The 18,077-nt window shown below is 49.1% G+C and overlaps 1 protein-coding gene across 4 annotated transcripts in view; it reads left to right on the top strand.

Moving 5' to 3' along the window:
• The first annotated feature begins 29 nt into the window (after positions 1 to 29).
• The window catches only part of MARCHF2 (membrane associated ring-CH-type finger 2), a 34,094-nt gene continuing 16,046 nt past the window's right edge, over positions 30 to 18,077 (top strand). The window contains exons 1-3 of one of the 4 annotated variants that reach the window (XM_042023247.1): positions 30 to 110; positions 12,357 to 12,576; positions 16,143 to 16,338. In XM_042023247.1, the coding sequence (XP_041879181.1) occupies positions 12,401 to 12,576; positions 16,143 to 16,338 (372 nt within the window). In that variant the 5' untranslated portion in view covers positions 30 to 110; positions 12,357 to 12,400. Of the gene's footprint in view, positions 111 to 185; positions 211 to 3,071; positions 3,202 to 9,517; positions 10,669 to 12,356; positions 12,577 to 16,142; positions 16,339 to 18,077 lie in introns of those variants that run through there. The other 3 variants (XM_042023246.1, XM_042023249.1, XM_042023248.1) reach the window with 3 other exon arrangements.

Genomic DNA, 18,077 nt, shown 5'->3' with positions numbered 1-18,077 from the left:
GCGCAGCCCGTACCGACGGCCGGGTCTGGGCTGGGGCCGGTGGGGGCGGGGGGGGGGGGGGCAGCGGGGGGCCCGGGAGCCCTGACAGCCCTGCCGGTATCCCCGCCGAGGTGTGTCCCCGTTGCGTGGCGCCGCGCTGCAGGTCTCGGGGGCGCTCCGCTGCCGCCGGCCCCGCTGCCCCCACGGGCCCCGTGCGAGACGCTGCCGTCGGTACGGGCTGCGCTGCGTTCGCTGTGCGGGGCCCCGGCGCCTGAGCCGCGGCCCTTCCCGGGCTGGGCGGGCCTGGGCTGGGCTGGGCTGAGCCGAGCCGGGCTGGGCTGGGCTGGGCTGGGCCGGGCTGGGCTGGGCCGGGCCGGGCCGGGCCGGGCCGGCACCGTCCCCCGGGAGCGCCGGGGCTGTCGCGTACAGACACACCAGGGACGGAAGTGCCGGGGGTTTGAGAAGCGGCGTTTGTTTGTTCATTAGATTCTTCTTCCTTGAGTATAAGCAGTTATTAGGAAAAGTTTCCTTTGCCTGTGGGCTCCCGTGCATGTTTTTTTCAGGTGTTTGGGAGCGTTCTGATGCCTGTTTGTGCCCCCCCAAGCCTTGTGTGCACGGACACGCTGCCTGGTAGAGGTTGGTGCAGAGATTTCCCAAGAGAATGAGCTCGGTGTCACAAAACAGCTGAAGAGGTTGCTGCAGTCCTGTGTTGGAGCAGCAGCTGCCTTCCTCTGTGGTGTAAGCTTAGAGTTTGTGATGGACTTTTCACAAACTGGCAATCTTTAAGTCTCTCTATCTCATTTAAACTCAGGTTTCTTGAGCCAGTTGTCTGTGACAGAGGCCAGAACTGCTGGTTTGTGGGATTGATCCAAGGGACAAGCCTGTGGCTCGTGTACAGGAAGGTGATTGTGACATGGGAGGTGTTTTTGTTGCAGTCTCAAACACTTGTTATATGTTCTAGATATGGTGGGGGGACCAAGATTACCAACTGAAAAGCCGTGCAGAGGCCTTGGAGGCCTCTGGAGTATGCAATTGCTTGCACTTAGTGCCCACAGAAATGGTGCCACCAAGGCGTGGGGTGACACATCTGCACCGCGTGGTGCTGCGGAACCAGGGAGAGTTTAGGCTGTTGTTCTCTTGGAGGAAGCTGTGCAGAGCTCGAATTTTGCAGGCAGGCAGGTGGGGTGTTGCTCATGCTGGGGGTGATGATGGTGAACTGGAAGTGTCAGGGTTATCCAAAGCAGCTCTGGCTTTTTATCCTGCTTGTTTGTATTCAGTGCACTGTCACTGCCCTGATGTGTGTGATGAAGATCTGTCAGTGGGGATCTCATCCCACCCTGTGCCCTTTATTTGCATATCCATAAGGGACTGTTTCTGTCCCTCTCTTTAACTTTCCCTCTGTCTTTCCCTTCTGATGCAGTTTCGAGCACTTTCTTGACCTTTTTCCAGGTTCTTGTTGAGAATGCCTGTGATGTCACTGTGGTCAGCCGGCTGCATTGGCTGTGGCCTGTCCTCTTTGTCGCCCTGCTTGTGGGGACATAAAACCCTGCTTGGCTGCCACTCACATGTGCACAGTATAATCCTCTGAACAGCTGGACATTAGTCTTGGCTTTCCAAGGCTAAAGTATTGGAATACTTTTGTGCATCTCCAAAGGATTATGCAGGGGAGTGTTTGGAGGCTGGAAGTGCCCTAGTTTTTCAGGTGTATTTGAAGCTGTGATGGTGTGTCACCTTTCCGAAACAGAGGCTCGAAGGGAAGGGAGCTGGGACTGTAAGATCTCTTTGTCACGTGCATGGTGACAGTGAATTTAATAATTCCAGTTGAGGACAGAAGGTCTAGCTACCCCCAAGCACGTGCTGGGGAGTGTTGCAGGCAGCCTGCATCAGTGGGGAAGTCTTAGCTTTGCCGAGAGCAGGCCGGGTGGCACAGGGAACGGCCAAGTGTGAGCCTAATGTGTATTTCACAGACGTTCTATACCAGCTGTGAAGCTGGGGGTGTCTGTGTGTGGTTAGCTGATCAGCACCGCTGCCTAAGTGGAAACAGAAAATGGCATTGGAACTAATGTTCCTTGTTTTGGGTGTGTTTGGCTGCTCTTTTTTGCTGTGGAGTGCACAGAGGCTGCAGGGTGAGGTCACCCTGTGCTGGACGCCAAGGGGACCATGCAGATGAGCAGAACTACAATGCACTGACTGTGAGCAGCTTCCGACAGGGTTCTTGCCTTCATGGATGCTGGGAGAGGGCCTTTCCTCTTCTAGGTGAATGATGCTGGCCCGCATCAAGCAAGTGTAGGACACAATGTTTCCCTGGGAGGAAGTACTGTTTTCTTGAAACAGCATGACCAAAATCAAGTCAAAATGCATCCATGGCAAGCTGAGGCTGGGTATGGACTCTGAGACTCTGCGAGTCTGAGGGACTGCTGCAAGTCCTCAGTAGTTCTGCAAGTAGAGGCACAAAGCAAAATAGGCATTTGGGGACTTTTTTCACTATTATTTAAAAAATCTTGGTTTTTCACACTAGGAACATGGAAGCTTTTCTTAGAAAATGAAGGGAGGAATCAGGCATCCTGAACTATAAACTACAGGATGAGTTTGTTTTTTTTCTCCACTTGACTTTGACTCAGCTTTGGATATTTGGAGATTTCAGAGTTTCCGTTTCCAAACTGTTTTTTTCCCCCTCCAGGCTGAAGTTTGAGCTGGTGTGTCTCTTTTCCCTCCCAGTCTAATTTACTCTGATTAACTTATGCTTCTGCCTGCTCTTAGCTCCAGCCTTTCCCACAAGAGGGAAATGGTCTCAGTTACTGACTCTTGTCCCCCTGGAGGCACTCTGGGCACATCTCAGTGAGTGACACCTGAGCACACGGGTATCTGTGATGTCCAGGACAAGCCACGTGGAAAACTAAGCCCGGGGCACTTTTCTGTGAAGGAAATGAGCACAGCACTAAAGCAGGGTGGGCAAGTGGTCTCCATGAAGTCTGTGTACGTTAGGTTTCTCTGGTGGTAAAATGACGCATTAATCTGTGCTGAGGCTTATCACGTTTGTGGCTTATCACGTTTGTGGCTTATCACATTTGTGGCTTATCGTGTTTGTGGCTTACCACCACAGTTCACGTCATGCACATGAACAGCAGGATCTCCCCCTCTCCAGTCCTGGTCTTGTTCTCTCTCCAGCTCCGACTGTAGCAGGTGTTCCCTGGGAACTTTTGTCTTTGTGCCGTGTTTGTTGTAAGTAGACCAGCTCAGCTGTAGCTGATTGCAGCAGCATTGCAGCTCAGCTGGGAGAGGGGGTTTCCCACTGCAGCTGGTTTGGGAGAGCTCTTGGCTGGTCATCTTGCTGGGTGAAAGCAGGGAAGTCACTACTGGGTGTCTTAGGGTCTTGTGCACCTTTCCTGGGAGTGGAATGTGCCTCTCCTGCTGTGCAGTTACAGCCTGTGAGAGCTCTAAGCACTGAAGGTAAAGTGCAGAAGGACAAAATCCTGAAAGCAGGGACTGCTGGCATGTCCTGAGGCAGGCACTGAACCCCGTGCATCCTCCAGTGAAGGGAGCAGCCCAACAGGAGCTGTACTGACCTGCAGCTCTTCCTACCCATCAGCCTTGCAAATGCCTTTCCTGCCCCAGTCCTCTCTAGATCAGTGTTACAGTTTGGAATCTGTCATTTGCCCCCATTTCAAATAAATAGGCATCTGTAAGTTTTCTTCCAGGTTTTTCTTCCAGGTTTTATGTAGCAATTCTAACTAAACTTTCCAATTCCTGATAGAACTCAAGATGATTATGTGTGGTTAACCTCAAGGACAGACGTGCTGTAACTGTTGTTGCAGTTTTTATCAGTTGTCATGAAATTAGTGATAGACTGAAGGAAACATTCTCTTCCAGTTCCTAAAAAGAGGGGACAAGGGGCAAGGAGCAGGACTGGCTCAGGAAATAAGAGTACAAACAAATGAAACGTACCTTCTAAAACACTTTTCTGCAAAAAGGAGAATGCACCAAGCTTGTATAGTCTTGGCTTGAACAGCAATTCCTTTGTTAGAAGTTTTGAGAGCTTTAGTCCTGTTTCAGCTGAAAGCTTTTTGGGGTTAGATTTGAGAATGGTGGGAGGGGAAAGGTAAACTTCAGTTCTGGACTGTTTCCAATTTATTTCCTCCCGCTTTTTCTTGTACTTCCCTGCAGACAAATCAGACAAGGCCTGTGTCCAGAAGAACTAGAAATGCAGCCTAAGCAAAACATTGCAAGCTGAAACTGAGAGAGTTTTGCAGCACAGATACCAATTGTGAAGTTTCACTTGAGGATTGAGGAGGGAATCTGTAGCAGTAAGGAGTGGGCAGAAGGGAGACACTGATGCAGTTGGCTGGGATCAGTGGACCCTTCTCTCTGGCTGACCATGGGGATGCTCTCAGCTGGTGTCTGCTCTGGAGCTCTCTAGAGTGGGGTGGTGAGTCACAGGCTGCCTTTGGTGGCACCTTTGCTGGAAAGCTCTTTGAAAGCTGAATGTTCTGAGGAGATTTGTGATACAGCTAAGTTGAAAAATATTAATAGTCAAGTTAAATTCCAGATCAAATGTCTCCTGGGAGCTGAGTGTGCTGCCTGGTTTCGTGCAGTGGTTGCGCACGGGCCGCGCCGCTCTGGGCAGTCGGCGTGAGCAGGGCTGCCGCGTGCTGTGCTGGTGGTTTGCTCCAGCTCCAGGTCATCTCCAAGCAGAGCATTGTTATTTGTATAGCAGTGTAAATGGTGCTCTATAAACCAAGAAGGAAAGCACTGGGGAGCATGCAAGTTCTTTCTGACCTGGGCTTCCCAATCCTGAAATAATGTGTTGCATCCTCCTGAGTTGTGCCCTTCGAGGGACTGAGCAGTTCCATAGTGCGTGGGTGCTGCAGTCTTGATTTGGTGCATGTGTTACTGCTACACTGAAATTCTGTTTCCTGAGGTGTTACCCACAGCTGGAAAATCCATTTGTTCTGAACAAAGGGCAACTGCCTGGCAAGTGACTCTGCAGGACTGGGGAGCACTCGAGCTTTGGCCTTGCTGCAGAGGCTGCCTCTCTTTAAAGAGGAGCTCGCTGAAGCAATAGAGCTGGGAAGCTGATGTGTCTGCTGCTGGTGTTTTGTAAAGTACGGGGGTGCAGAGAGATGTGAGGGGCCACACGGCTCTGGTCCCTTCAGCAGGGCAGGGCTGTTGTGTCTGATGGGCTGGCTGTTGTCCCCAGTGGTGGGTGGCACTCTGCAAGCATTGCTTTGTAGGCATGATAATACGTTTTTTTTCACCCTGGTTCATGGTTTCAGTTTCAAGTCTTACTAATGCATCTTTCTTTCCGTGGAGAAAGAGAGTGATGAAACGCAGAGGGAGGTGGGTGCAGAGTCTGTGTAGTTGTGTTATGTAGTGAGTTGTGCTGCTGTTCACCTCTGAAAGCTGATGTCTTTTGAATCCTCAGTGGAGTCGCAGGTGTTCCTCGTGCCCCAGCTGGTTTTCAGTTGTTCCCTTATGAAACTTGTTATTAAAATGGCTGAATTTTGATTGGAGAGACCCTTTGCAAAGAATTTTCGTCTAATGTTGCAATTCGTTTTTCCAGATGTCGGTAATTAAAGTGCAGTAAACTTTCCTTTCATACGGCCTTGTGGCAGACAGCAAGTCATGAAAGAACTCAGATAACTTTGTTCATTTTGGCATTCCAGCTGTAACATACAGCCTAATCTTTCCCAAGCACAGCAAGAAAAAAATCATCCTTTAGGCTGCTTCTTTTTGTACTGATTTTTTTCTCAACATCTAAGCTTGAATCTTTTGCTTCTTTTTGAATATTGAGTAACCCTATTAGGCAATGAAGAAAACTTGTTTGAGAAACAGTGGGTGAACAACATGATAGGTACCCTGAAATCCAGGGAGCCCTGCTGTGTCCCAGCTCTGCTGTGTCCACATGAGACCCATGCCTTTGGCTTGTTTGAAAGTTGGGGTTCTCACCTGCTGGGAGCCCCCCTGAGCCCCACAGGGGCTTCATCTTTGCCAGCCAATAGTTTTCCATTGCTTCAAGACATGGAGATGAAGTGAAACTACTGCAGATGTTGATCCAATATGCTGAAGTTTTGGAGAGGAGGGATGTGTTTGGATGTTGGGTTTGGGAAACAGCAGTTACTGATTACCAAGCCTTGCTGCAGTATTTTTTTTACCAATGGGGAGTAGAAGTCAGACCCTGGCAATGTGTCTCTTTGGAAAAAATGGAAGTGGAAGACTGTCTTTTCATCTGTCTCTGCAAAGCCTTTTGCCATAATCTAAACAATCGAGACTTCAGAGAGCTTCTAGAATATGTCAAAAGAGTTTCTTGGTATAGAGAAGTTATGATCATTTGTCCCCAGCAGCAGCCAGTGAGTGAAGGCTTGAGTTACCCTTGACTGCTGCTGAGCTGTGTTTTTGGAATAGTGGAGAGGCAGCCCAGCCAAATCTGGCTGTGGTCATGTACAAATGTGACAAACAAAGGGGTCCAGAAAGGCTGTGTCCTCTAAGCTTCTGACCTCCTCCTGGGTGCTACAGGGTTAAACTTGGAGCATGTGTTTTTAAACTCAGCCCCAGGGATGAAGCAGGTGAGCCTCTGGAGTCAGCCTGAAGCTTTTGCTGTTAAAGGTGTAGGAGGAGTTCCCTGGTGTGGAGCTTTATCAGAAGGTTCACAAGCTCCCAGAATGTTGTGCCTTGATTATTTTTTTCCCTTGCTTTTTGGGGTTTGTTTTAGCCCAGGGTCAGGGCTGTCCCCTGGCTCTGATCCACAGCATTGCTCCACTGGCATCCTCTGAAGAGCAAGCTGTGGCTGAAGTTTTTACAGCATCTCCTTTAGCTGCAACTGCCAACCAAATGTTGCAGGCAGGGCAGGAAAAAGAGAAGCTCCTGGAGAGTGAAATGCTTTTCTGTGTTTTACTTACCAAATTTTAAAGTGTTTTAGAAGCTGTTGCATGGCATCAGATCTTATTTTGAATGTTGAGGTATATGCCATAAAATGCTGTGTCACTTTTCTCACTGGACAGGGCTCCTTGCACTCTGACTTTAGGGCTGTTGTGTTCAGGTGACTTCTGAGCACAGGACTAATGAGATTTCTTCCCAGGCCCTGAGTGATGGGAGAGTTGCTGATGGGTCAAGCGTGGGCAGATCCTCTGCTGGCTTTTTGGGTACTTTTAAGGTGTTACATAGCAGACCTGCAGGGTAACTTTGGGGAATCAGTTGAGGTATAAAATAATGTGTTTTTAATAAAGAACAAAATAATACTGTGGTTTCCAACCCTCAGCAGAGAGTATGTTTAAACAAACAAAACTGAAAACAAAGCCCTGCACAGTTCGGGACAGGTTCTTGGGGTTTTTTGTTGATTTTGTATTTTTTTTTTCTTTCGATTAATCCACTTAGGCAACCTTTCAACAGTAGCAGGGAGCACTTCAGGCCACTCATCGCATCCCATCCACGTGTATCTCTGGTGGCAGTGTCTTAGGTGTGTGATCACTTGGGTGTGAGGGCCTAGAGGCCGGAGGTAGAAGAGGGGGTACTCTGCCAGTCACCCGGAGCACAGGGGCTGCAGGTACACCTGAGGCCGGTGCCTCAGTGGGCAGAACCGGTGCTGCAGGATGTGCTGCACAGCTGGGATTGAGCCTGGGCTGTGGGAAGATGTGTGTTAGCTGTGTGAGATAGGGTGTGTGGGAGCAGGTGCTTAGAAGGAAGCAATTCTTTGTACGGTGTCTCTCAAGGTGGAGAGAGATGTTCAGATGGTTGTAGGGCCCAGGATTTGGGAAATCCAGTTTTGGTGGTGAAAAGGAAAGCATTGATGTTTGGAAATGCCCTTTAGCAACTGGAAATCTGTTCACTGGTGACATTTGCAGGATTGTATGATTAGAAAACTCAGTGTCTGCGTGCCCAAAGTGGCTAAAAGGGCTTTGGAAAGCAGGCTGGGAAGCCTTGCACCCGGGGTCAAACTTCAGCTCATGTGAGGAGTGGTCAGAGCTCTGATCTGCCATCAGTGAGTGGGTTACCTGCTAAAAACTGAAAAAAACTCCCTGTGTACAGATGAGTGGGTTATGTTGGCTACACAGCTTGGTTATCTCACTCAGGTGGCACCATGGGTGAGGTGCCAGGTCTCAGTCACAGTAATCAGGGAAATGGGTTGCTCAGTGAGAGGAACAGACTGGGCTGCTGGCAGCATCAGTGTTGGGTTTTTCCTTGGTGGACATGTCCCAGGGAAGCCGGTCTGTTCAGGAGCTGGAGCATATGCGCTGCACTCGAAGAAGGTGGAGCTGGTTCTAGCTCCAGTTTGCTCTGGATCCTGTCAAAGCTGCAGGATTGCTCCAAGGCTTTAGACTGGTTGGGATATTCATTAGTGGGCAGGCTGTGAGCAGCACGGCAGAGCCATGACTTGCACCTGACAGTCCCCATTACTGCCATCATTTGGCTGAAGCTTTTCCTATTGTCTTTCTCATCTTGTGCTTTTCACTTTGTGGCTTTGATCCAGGTGTTCATCTGGCCTGCTGTGGTTTCCCTGTCTAGGAGAAATAACTGTTTTGTCCATCTTCAAAGTCCAGATATGGAGAGCAGAGCTGGGGGACGCTTTAGCTCCTTGACTTGTGCTTACTTCTGCTGGGCACATCTCCTGGATGGAGAGCACTGGTCCAACCTGATCTCTGCAGTCTTTTGAGGAAGTTTTGCCTGCCTCATTGCCCTTTGGATGACATAAACTGGATTACAAATCTCATTGCAATGCGTGAGGACTGACAAGGGGGAGTATCTTGCAGGCGTGTTTCGCTTAAGCCGTGGAGCGGGATCCTGCACCAGCGCCCCGTCTCTGCCTTGGAGCGCTGACAGAGCACAAGCTGCTCTTCGAGGAACTGCCTTGTTTTGCTGCACATGTTTGAGTTTTGGAATTCTAGTGCAGAACTTGCTCTTCTGAGCCAACTTTCCATAAACAGGGTTTGTTTTTTTCAATTTGAGTAATATCTACAAGCTCAGCCCTTTATGTTCTGGATCTGCTCAGAAGCTGAGGATGCAAAGTGTTGCTGAGAAGGGGCTTCTGGTTTATTTGCTTATGTCTAACTGTGGCAGCAGAGGGGATGTGGATAATAAACCTAGTGTCTCCAAGACTTTTTTTAAAAATGTGGACAAGAAGTGGGCTCAGAAATCACAGGTGCTTAGAAAAAAAATCAGTGTGTGGTTCAAACCAGCTGTTTGGATCTTGTTTCTCACCCCGGGATTTTGATGTTTCTGCTGCAAATGGAGCTGGGGAAGGGGTTAGAGCACAAATCTGATGATGAGTGGCTAAGGGAGCTGGGTGTTCAGAAAAGGAGGTACAGGGGGAACCGTCTTGCTCACTAAAACTTCCTGAGAGTTCAGCCAGGTGGGAGTCAGTCACTTCTCCCAGGTAACGAGTGACAGGATGAGAGGAAACAACCTCAAGTCATACTGGGGAGGTTTAGGCTGAAAAAATTCCTTCATGGAAAGGGTGGTCAGGCACTGGCACAGCTGTCCAGGACAGTGGTGGAGTCCCCATCCCTACAGGGATTTAAAAGCTGTGTGGATGTGGCACTTGGGGACATGGGTTAGTGGTGGGCTTGGCAGTGCTGGGGCAACAGTTGGAATAGATGATCTCAAAGGCCCTTTCCAACCTGAACAATTCTGTGAGCACTGGGTTTGGGCTGGATGAGCTGTTGACAATTGTGAGAGAAGGCTGTGTGTTGATGAGCTGATCCTTCAGGGATGAGGAAAGGGACTGACTTGGCTGTACACCATGGTTCATGTTCCACTGGGTATGGAACTGGGACCCGAGTGCACTGCAGATGTTATCTTTGGATTTCAGTTACTTCTTTACTAACCATGAAAACCTTGCTGCTTTTCCTTCATATTTGCTGAATGGCATGAGTCAGATATTAAAGCAGTGACTTCAGGTTCCGCCCTGGGCTGGACCCCGACAAGGAAACGCCAAATAAGTTGTACCAGAAACCCGCGCGTTGCCTGAAGAGTGGCAGGGTGGCCATTCCCTTCCAGGGCAAGGCCATGGGGCTGCCTGTGTCTGTCAGATGGGGAGCACAAAGAGCCTCAGTATAAATACTCCCAGGACACAGTCAGTGAGGGCAGTTTTATTCCAGTACACAGAATGGACCTTTTTCCTCTGGACTTTAAGCAACATTTTGGCCGAACAAATGGAGCTGACCTTTTTGTTAAAAGCATGTTATCTTCTCATGCTTGTTTCAGTAAGAGGTTGTTAAAATTGAAAGAACTCCTTAACTTGCAGAACAGCTGACTTAAGTAATTCCAATAGTATTTATCATTTTACCTTTTGCTCCTTGGAGTTGGAGAGTTTGTAGTCTTTTTTTTGACGAGGAGAAATAAGAACAGTAGCTCTAACTCTGTGTGTTCTTTGCACAGGTGGAGAGAGAGGCTGAGTCTATGAAGTTAATTTTTAAGTTGATGAAAAGATTCACATTTGTTTTGAAGATGACTGACCTGCCCACAAGCTCAAGTTTGTTCCTGCTCAGATGCAAAGGAAGGATTACAGATACTTATCAAGAGCAGCTTTAATAAAGAGATCAGAAAGTCTTCTATTAGAAACTGGAAACTATTCTGTAAAGTGAGGGAATGCAACCAAAGTTGGCATCTGGTGCTGAGGCACCAGTAAAGAGCTCTCTCCCTCTTGAACGCATGTACATGAAGGAAACTGTCTTGACAGATGAAGCCCTTGGTTGTGTGAGTTGCTTAATTTCCAAGACATGGAAAAGCACTTGTGCTTACCCAAATCAGTGTTTTCAGGGCTTCAAGGATCACGTTCTTGTACTGGCTCTTTGGTCCTCTGTGGTGTGGCCAAGCCTCCAACCAGGAACGAGCCCTTATTTTCTTTAGTTATTTTAGTTAGATTTTGGCTTAGTTGAATCTGACAGAACTGCAGTTTCGTGGGAATGTTTGACTCTGTGTTGTGCACAGAGATCGCAAAACAAAAAAGCCTTTCCTTGGACGGGATGGTGAAGATTTGGTTGCCTGCTCCTACCTCCAGGAGGCAAAGATTGCAGATTCACCCCATTCCCCTGAAATTTAACAAACCTAATTATTTTCATGTATCTTCTTTGGGGTTGTGGTTATTTTATCTCTTTTTATTCCTCTCCTTTTTTCCTTTTCATTGCTTTCATTTGAACTTCTTTTATGGATTTATTTCATCTTGAATCCAGCCGCCAGGATGAGGCAGCATTCCATCTCTGCTCCCAGCAGTGCTGGCGCACAGGGATTACTGTGCGTGCCTTACATAAGGCAGCCCTGTTTACAGACACAGGGATTTTGGTTTTACCAGCAGTATGATGTTGTTGGATTGTGTTCAGCATGACTCACTGTAACCCCAGCTCTTTATTTCTGCTGCCTCTCGGGGACCAGGTTAAAGGCGATTGGCAAAAACAGGATTTTTCGGAGCCTGCAGAGCATACCTGATTTTGGGGATGAGATATCCCCTGCCAGGGAGGAACTTGGCTGTTTCTGGCAGCTTGGGTGAGCTGCTGCTTTCCCTCAAAGGCAGAGAGCTCTGCTGTCCACACATGGCTCATCAGAGCCAGCTCCTGGTTGGCCATGTTGGGCTTTTCTCTGCATCTTCTCTCCAGTTCTTGCATTTGCTGTTTGTTCCATGTGTTCTCTTTGCTGGGTAAATGTTGGAAATGTGCTGGTGTGCTTTGCTGTTTGCACGTGGCTCTTGTAAAAGTCATGATTGGTCTGAACAGTTAAAAGAGAAAGGAGGTAGGCTGGCCTGCTGCCCTTCCCAGGGAGGATTTTTGGTGCTTTTGGGAGGTTCATATCCACACATTCACTGTTGGGGCGTACTACAGGGGATATAGAAATGGAAGCATGTGCATTTCATTAAAGAAATAAAGGGAAAGAAGATCAAAGATGGGGTGGGGGAGCCTTTTGGGCTTGGACAGTCTTTCAAGTGCTCAGAAAGCTCCTGAAGGCAGCTGAGAAGGGCCTTCTGAACCCAGCCACATAAACAGGTTTAGGTGCCCTGTTCAGGTGAAACTTTGCTGTGTTGATGGAGTGTATAGGTTTTCGGGATGGCTCTAGCCAGAACAGCACAGGCCCGTGGGGCTTCTTGTTTGGTTCCCCATCTCTGTGTTGGCACATTCAGTTTGAAAGGCTTCATGAGGTTAAAGGGTGGTTACCAGGAATTCTCTCTGGGAAAGGCAGATTTGCAATTCTGATGGTAAGTTATGTAAGTAGAACACTTGGAGCCTTAATTTTATGGTAAGGCAGCCTCACAAAGCCTATTAAAGGGGACAGAAGACTCACAAAACGCGTGTCTGTTGGGGCCCTGGGGCGCTGCCAGCGCGAGCAGGGCTGAAGGAGGGTGAGGGGTTGGGCACTCCAGGGTTCTGAGGTGTGACTGTGCTGCTGTTGTGCAGGTCTCCCGGGTGCCAGGCCCGGGACAGCGGGGCCCGGAGCTGCCATGACGACGGGCGACTGCTGCCACCTCCCCGGCTCCCTCTGCGACTGCCCGGGAAGCGCTGCCCTCTCCAAGTCGGTGGAGGACTCGGACGTCGGCCGCCCGCAGTACATCACACAGGTCACCGCCAAGGACGGGCGCCTCCTCTCCACGGTGATCAAGGCTCTGGGCGCCCAGAGGTGAGGCTGCTGCAGGAACAGGGCTCAGGGCTGCAGCTGGGCTCTTCCCCTTTTCGGGTGGCTCAGGGGTACGGGGAGGCGACAAAGTCTTGTTTAGTGAAGGAGTTTGCCAGGGTGCTAATACTGAGTGTGAATCCTCGTGAGCCAGCTGCTTGCCCGGCCTGTGCCCTCCGTGGGGCTCCCGCTGTCCCGTGTGCTGGTGGCCTGCAGCCGGCGTGCTCATGGAAGCCGCAGACCTGCGGCCGCTCAGGATGAGGTGGCACAGGTGTCTCTCCTGCACGCTGCTGTCACGGCCTCGGGGGCAGCAGCAAAGCTGGGGCCGTGCTGTTCACGGAGACATTTGAAGGGCTGGAAGGGGAGCACAGCCCCTGTTCTGGGAACGTCCATGGAGTAAAGGCATGGCGTTGATCTTCCGCCACAGGGAGGGGAGGGTGTTTGTGTTGCAGGAGCTACAGCATCCAGCTATTGCTGGAGGGGACACGTGGCAGCTTCACTGGCTCAGACTCCTCCTGATGTGACTTCTTGTCATGTATTTTGAATAGCTTCCAGAGAAGAGGACGTTTGGCAGCATTGTTCAGTCCAGCTACCGAGAGCATTTGTGTCACATTTTGTGTTCAGAAATCCTGTCTGAACAGCTGTTAATTTTTTTCAATGAATTTGGTCAAATATTTATGGGATGTGAAAGCAGTGGTTGCAGACATGGGGAAGGAATGCAGGGAACCTGGATGAGAATAGAGGCAAACATAATTGCTGCGTCCAGCAAACCTGGAGCAGGCCAATAAAAATGTGAAAGGAACTGGGCTTGCTCTCTGGCAACAGATAGGCTGGGTGAGAAGTTGTTTAACCCTTAAGAACTTTTGGGGGTGTAATAATCATGTGGGAAAACTACCTGGAAACACGTTAAAAAACCCCAACAGGATTCTTTATGACATGGACACCAGTTTGTTTCTTTTGGTGGTGGGTTTCCTTGTCACCAGCACTTAGCACAAAAGCCAGGAGCAGCGTGACTGCACTGGAATGTTGAATTACTGATATGGTGTCTACAGCCTGCTGGAAAACTGTGTCTGAGTGTGTATCATGTGGGAGTGTGACTGGGCCCCCACCCAGGGCAGGGGGGGAAGGAAGGAAGGAAAATGAAGTCTGATAAGAATTTTTTTTTCACACACTGTCAGCAGATTTTTTCATTTTGGATTTTTGTTGGTAGCCAAGGTTATGGTAATGTGCTGGAAATATGAAACTTCCCAACAGGAAGAGAACGAATGAAATATCTTGCAGATGCTTTTCTTAGGAAATGACAAATGCATGAGAGCACTGGAGGCTCTAGGGGATTGTCTGTCCATGTCACTAGGGCTCTGTGTGCAGGCTGTACTTCTGCTGTACTGGTACAGCATTTTATGGCAATAAGTGTTACAGAATCATCAAATAATTCAAATTGGAAGGGAATTCCGTAGGATGTCTGGTCCAGCCTCCTTTTAGAGCAGGCCTGCTCAGAGCCTTGTCTGATGTAGTTTCCAGGATCTCTGAGGATGACGTTTCCACCACCTCCCCAGACTCCTGTTGTACCTTTTGCAGGGATTGTCTTGGCTGAGGAAGTCCCCTAAATATAAAGGCATGTAAAAAGGAGGTGAGAACAGGGACAGTGATGTTTGGCAGAGAGAAGGGGATGGTGTACATTGGGTGTAATTTGCTTCACAGACTTAAATATAAATAAAAGTCCAATTGGGATGAAACCAGCTAAATGTTGAAAGTGGTAGAGATCTCCTGTGGCACACAGAGAGGAGTCTTGCTTCTCCTTTAGCAAGCTGACATGCACTTCCTTGCTGGCTCTTCTCTTTCCTTCCTGTCCCACCAACCTTTTTCCCCAGTGTGCTCCTTTTCCTTGAACTGTGCTTCCATGTCTCACTCTTGCTTTCTGTGCAAACTAATGGAAGTGGTCCTGCTGCTTTTGAAGATTACCAAGTGCTTGCTCTGACTGTTGTGTTGCAATCCCACAAACTTCTGCAGTCAAGTGGGGTTTTTTGAAGTCAGAACAGCAGTGGAGTGGGAGCTAATGGTACGGGTTCTGTGTGGCTTTTGTTCTGTCAGCAATACGTAAAAAAAAATGCTATCTGATATCACTCACCTGGATTTCAAGAGGACATACAATAGGGTCTTTGAAACAAAGATGTTCCTTTCTCTCCCTCTCACACCCCTAAATCTGGGCAGCTTTGGATGGAAGAGGAAAATGGTGTGAAAGAAACAGCTGGTTGGAAGGTGGAAAGAGAGATGCTAGTGAGGGCCTGGTGTCCATGGTCCAGGGAAGACAATCCTGTCCTAGGCCTCTGCTGTCCAGCATTTTGTTCCTAAATGATCTCAGTGATCAGTGAATGCAGAAGAGATGTATGTACTGAACTGCTGAGAACAGCAAACTTTGGTGTCTAGAGCCATTTGGGCCTTCCCCGGGAGCCCAAAACATCCTCATCATGGGGCTGGCATATGTGGCACAGGGCTGCTAACAAACCTGTGCCTTGGGATGCCAGCTGGGATGCCCCATCCCTGTAAGTGTTCCAGGCCAGAGTGGCTGTGGCTTTGAGCAAGCTGGTGTAGTGAAAGGTGTAGCACTAATTGTTCACAGTCAGTGGTGCCAGCTGAAGGTGTCAGGAATATCTTGGGAACAGATGGATGGTTTCAGTGGGATGAGCAACACAGGCCTCCTGCGGGGAAGGTTGCAAGTGTCTCTGAAAGTGTTTGTTACTTGCTTTGGTGGGTACCTGTGGTTCTGTGAGGTCTGTGAGGTTCTGTGTGATTCTGTAGTTGAGACTCATGGCCAAGGAGGTGTTGTCGCTGAAGCACCAAAGCATTTCTGCAGCCACCGAGAGGCCAAATGCTGCAGAGCAGTTGTTGCTCTGGGGAGGGTGTGCCCATGGGATGCCAGAGAGTTACTGTGCAGTGATGGGCAGAGGGTTTGTATGCTGGAGACCTTGGTCTGGGTGCCTCTGAAATATGTTGTGTTCTTGGAGAGGTGAGTTTCCAGGGTCAGTGCAGTTACATCTTGAGATATTGCTGTTCCTTGTGCAGTTCCTGCTCAGCCCAGGCTGCAGAGCTGAGGTGGGCTGAGAGTGGGTTAGGTGATCTGGTAAATGTGACTCTGATTGCCAACCTCTTGAGTGGCTGCAGGTGGCTGGGGCATGCTGTGACTACCGTGGGTCATTTGGCTTCACTTTGGGCTTTGCATGAGTGCTTCAGGCTTGGTGTTGAGTCCAGTATCAGCCCCTGCCCAGTGTGAGCAGAGCTGAAGACTGCGGGACTGCAGTCACTTCTGGGGCCAGCTAAGCTGGCCAGGCAGATGTGCCATCTTCTCTTGTTACAGGTCTTCCAGATTTTAAATGATCTAAAATGTCCTGAGCACCTCCATGGTCCCCTCAGACTGGTTTCTTGCTGCAGCAGGCTCCTGGCATGCTGTGCCACACACTGCCTGCTGTTCGTGTGCCTTTCTGGGGCCTGGTGGGACCAGACCCTGTGGCTGTGTTGTTCTGCCTGCTCTGACTGTGATTTCATTCTGTTTGTCTCTTGTTCTGCATCTTTAGTGATGGTCCCATCTGTCGAATCTGTCATGAAGGTGGAAATGGGGAGGGACTGCTTTCCCCATGTGACTGCACAGGAACACTGGGCACCGTGCACAAGAGCTGCCTGGAAAAATGGTTATCCTCCTCCAACACAAGTTACTGTGAGCTCTGCCACACAGAATTTGTTGTAGAGAGAAGACCAAGACCCTTGACAGAGGTACCATTTTCTTCCTGCTTCATTTTTATTTCCATATCATTTGAGAGAAAATGATTGCCCTGCTGTTCTTGTAGTTCTTGCTGTCTCCTCCTCCTCACAGTACCTTTGTATTACTTTGTACTCATGAGGAAGAATCTATTTGGAGAGATCAAGTCTCTTATCGGACCAAGTGATGTATTTGCAAACACACAGTAGTAGTGTTCGGGGCAGCTCCTACCTGTGACCTGCCCACGTGCCACCTGCCAGCAGCAAGCACTGTGCTTGTGGCTGTGCTTTAATGCCTGGGCATCAAAATGCAAATGTCACAACATCACTGACTGAAATATGAAGTTCCCATAAATACTCTTTTTTGCTTCTGGTTTTAATCTTATCTCGCAGTGTTGCATTAGTGCAGCTCTCTTGTATGTGCCTTCCTTGTCATGCTCTGTTCTGAAGAGTGAGATGTGCTGATTGCTGATACTGTTTGTAAAAGACCTGTCTTCCCATGACTAATATTGATGTGTGCTTCAAAGCCTTTGGGCCTTGCTCCTTCCTGCTGCTCTGTGCTCCTCCCAGTTGAAGGAGAAAACAGGACAGGGCTCAGCTGGTCCTTATGTTCCTCTCTGTACTGATCGTAGGGGAATCAGGCTGTCAGCCCCCCAGAGTTGGAACATACAACCCAGGCTCTGGCTGGTGGGTTGGGTGTTTTTGTTTTGGGAACAGAGGCAGCATGGACCAGGCCATTGTCTGACCTCAGAGTTCAAGTGTACATCCCCAAAACAGGAATATGTGAGGTACAATACAAAAGACTTAAGGATTTTAAAAGATGGTTTAATATGTCTGCAATTGTGTGAGCTCTCCCCGTGTCAATGTGCTGCTGGCTTGGCTTGGGGATTCCTTCAACACACTGTGCAACTGCAGAGAAGCATCAGTCTGCAGGTGGGCATTTACACTTAACAATTTTGGGAGCCCCACATTCCTGCAGCCATCAGCAGTGGGAGGATTGGGAGGTCTGGGAGCTGATTCTTAGCAATAGGCTCCTGTTACCTGCTGGCTGTCGGAGGTTTGTCACTGCCTGCCAACAGAGTGTGTGTTGTGGAGGCAGGGTTGTTTTGGGTTTGTAGTGTTGACTGCTCTTGTCCACTCTCTCCTTCCCCTTGCCCCGTCAGTTAGGTCAAAACTGAGTCACAACTGGAATTCTAAGTTGCTTTTCACATCTCTGTTTCCATTCGCATCAATTCCAGAAGTTGCTTTTTTTTTCTTCCCACCTCCCTCCAGAAACAATATTTGTCCCCTTCTCCTTTCCACAGTCCCCAGCTCTATTTCTCACACTCCCATCTCCTCCCAGTGAACCTTGGAGTGGAAAAGACTCCACCACTGGGGAAGCAATGGATATTAAGTTTTAATGACTGTTTAACTTACAACTGACTGTCATGGACTTGACAGCCCCAGACAGGGGGAGGCTTTAGCCTACAGTGCTAACCCAAACCATGTATTTAGCCCAGTGGTGAGCATTACCTCAGTGGTTACTGCTGTTGCAGTCTTACTGCTTCTCTCCTAGCTGCTACAACATATAAAACAGAGCTTTGGCCAGTATCTCTCAAATGGTTGTTTCAGAGGTTGCAAAACAATGCTTTAAAACGTTTAGGAAGGGCTGTATCTTGGCTTTGAGGACACAGTGCAGGCAAGCCCAGGGACAGTGAGTTTGCTAGGGCTTTTGTGGGCCAAGTTGTGAGTGCAAGTCGCAGATGTTTTAGCTT

This window comes from Corvus kubaryi, unplaced genomic scaffold (genome assembly GCF_017639235.1).
Source record: "Corvus kubaryi isolate FWS band 111438036 unplaced genomic scaffold, C.kubaryi_AGA036_p1.0 37241, whole genome shotgun sequence".
NCBI classification, from domain to species: domain Eukaryota; kingdom Metazoa; phylum Chordata; class Aves; order Passeriformes; family Corvidae; genus Corvus; species Corvus kubaryi.
This window is presented reverse-complemented; position numbering and strand designations above follow the sequence as displayed.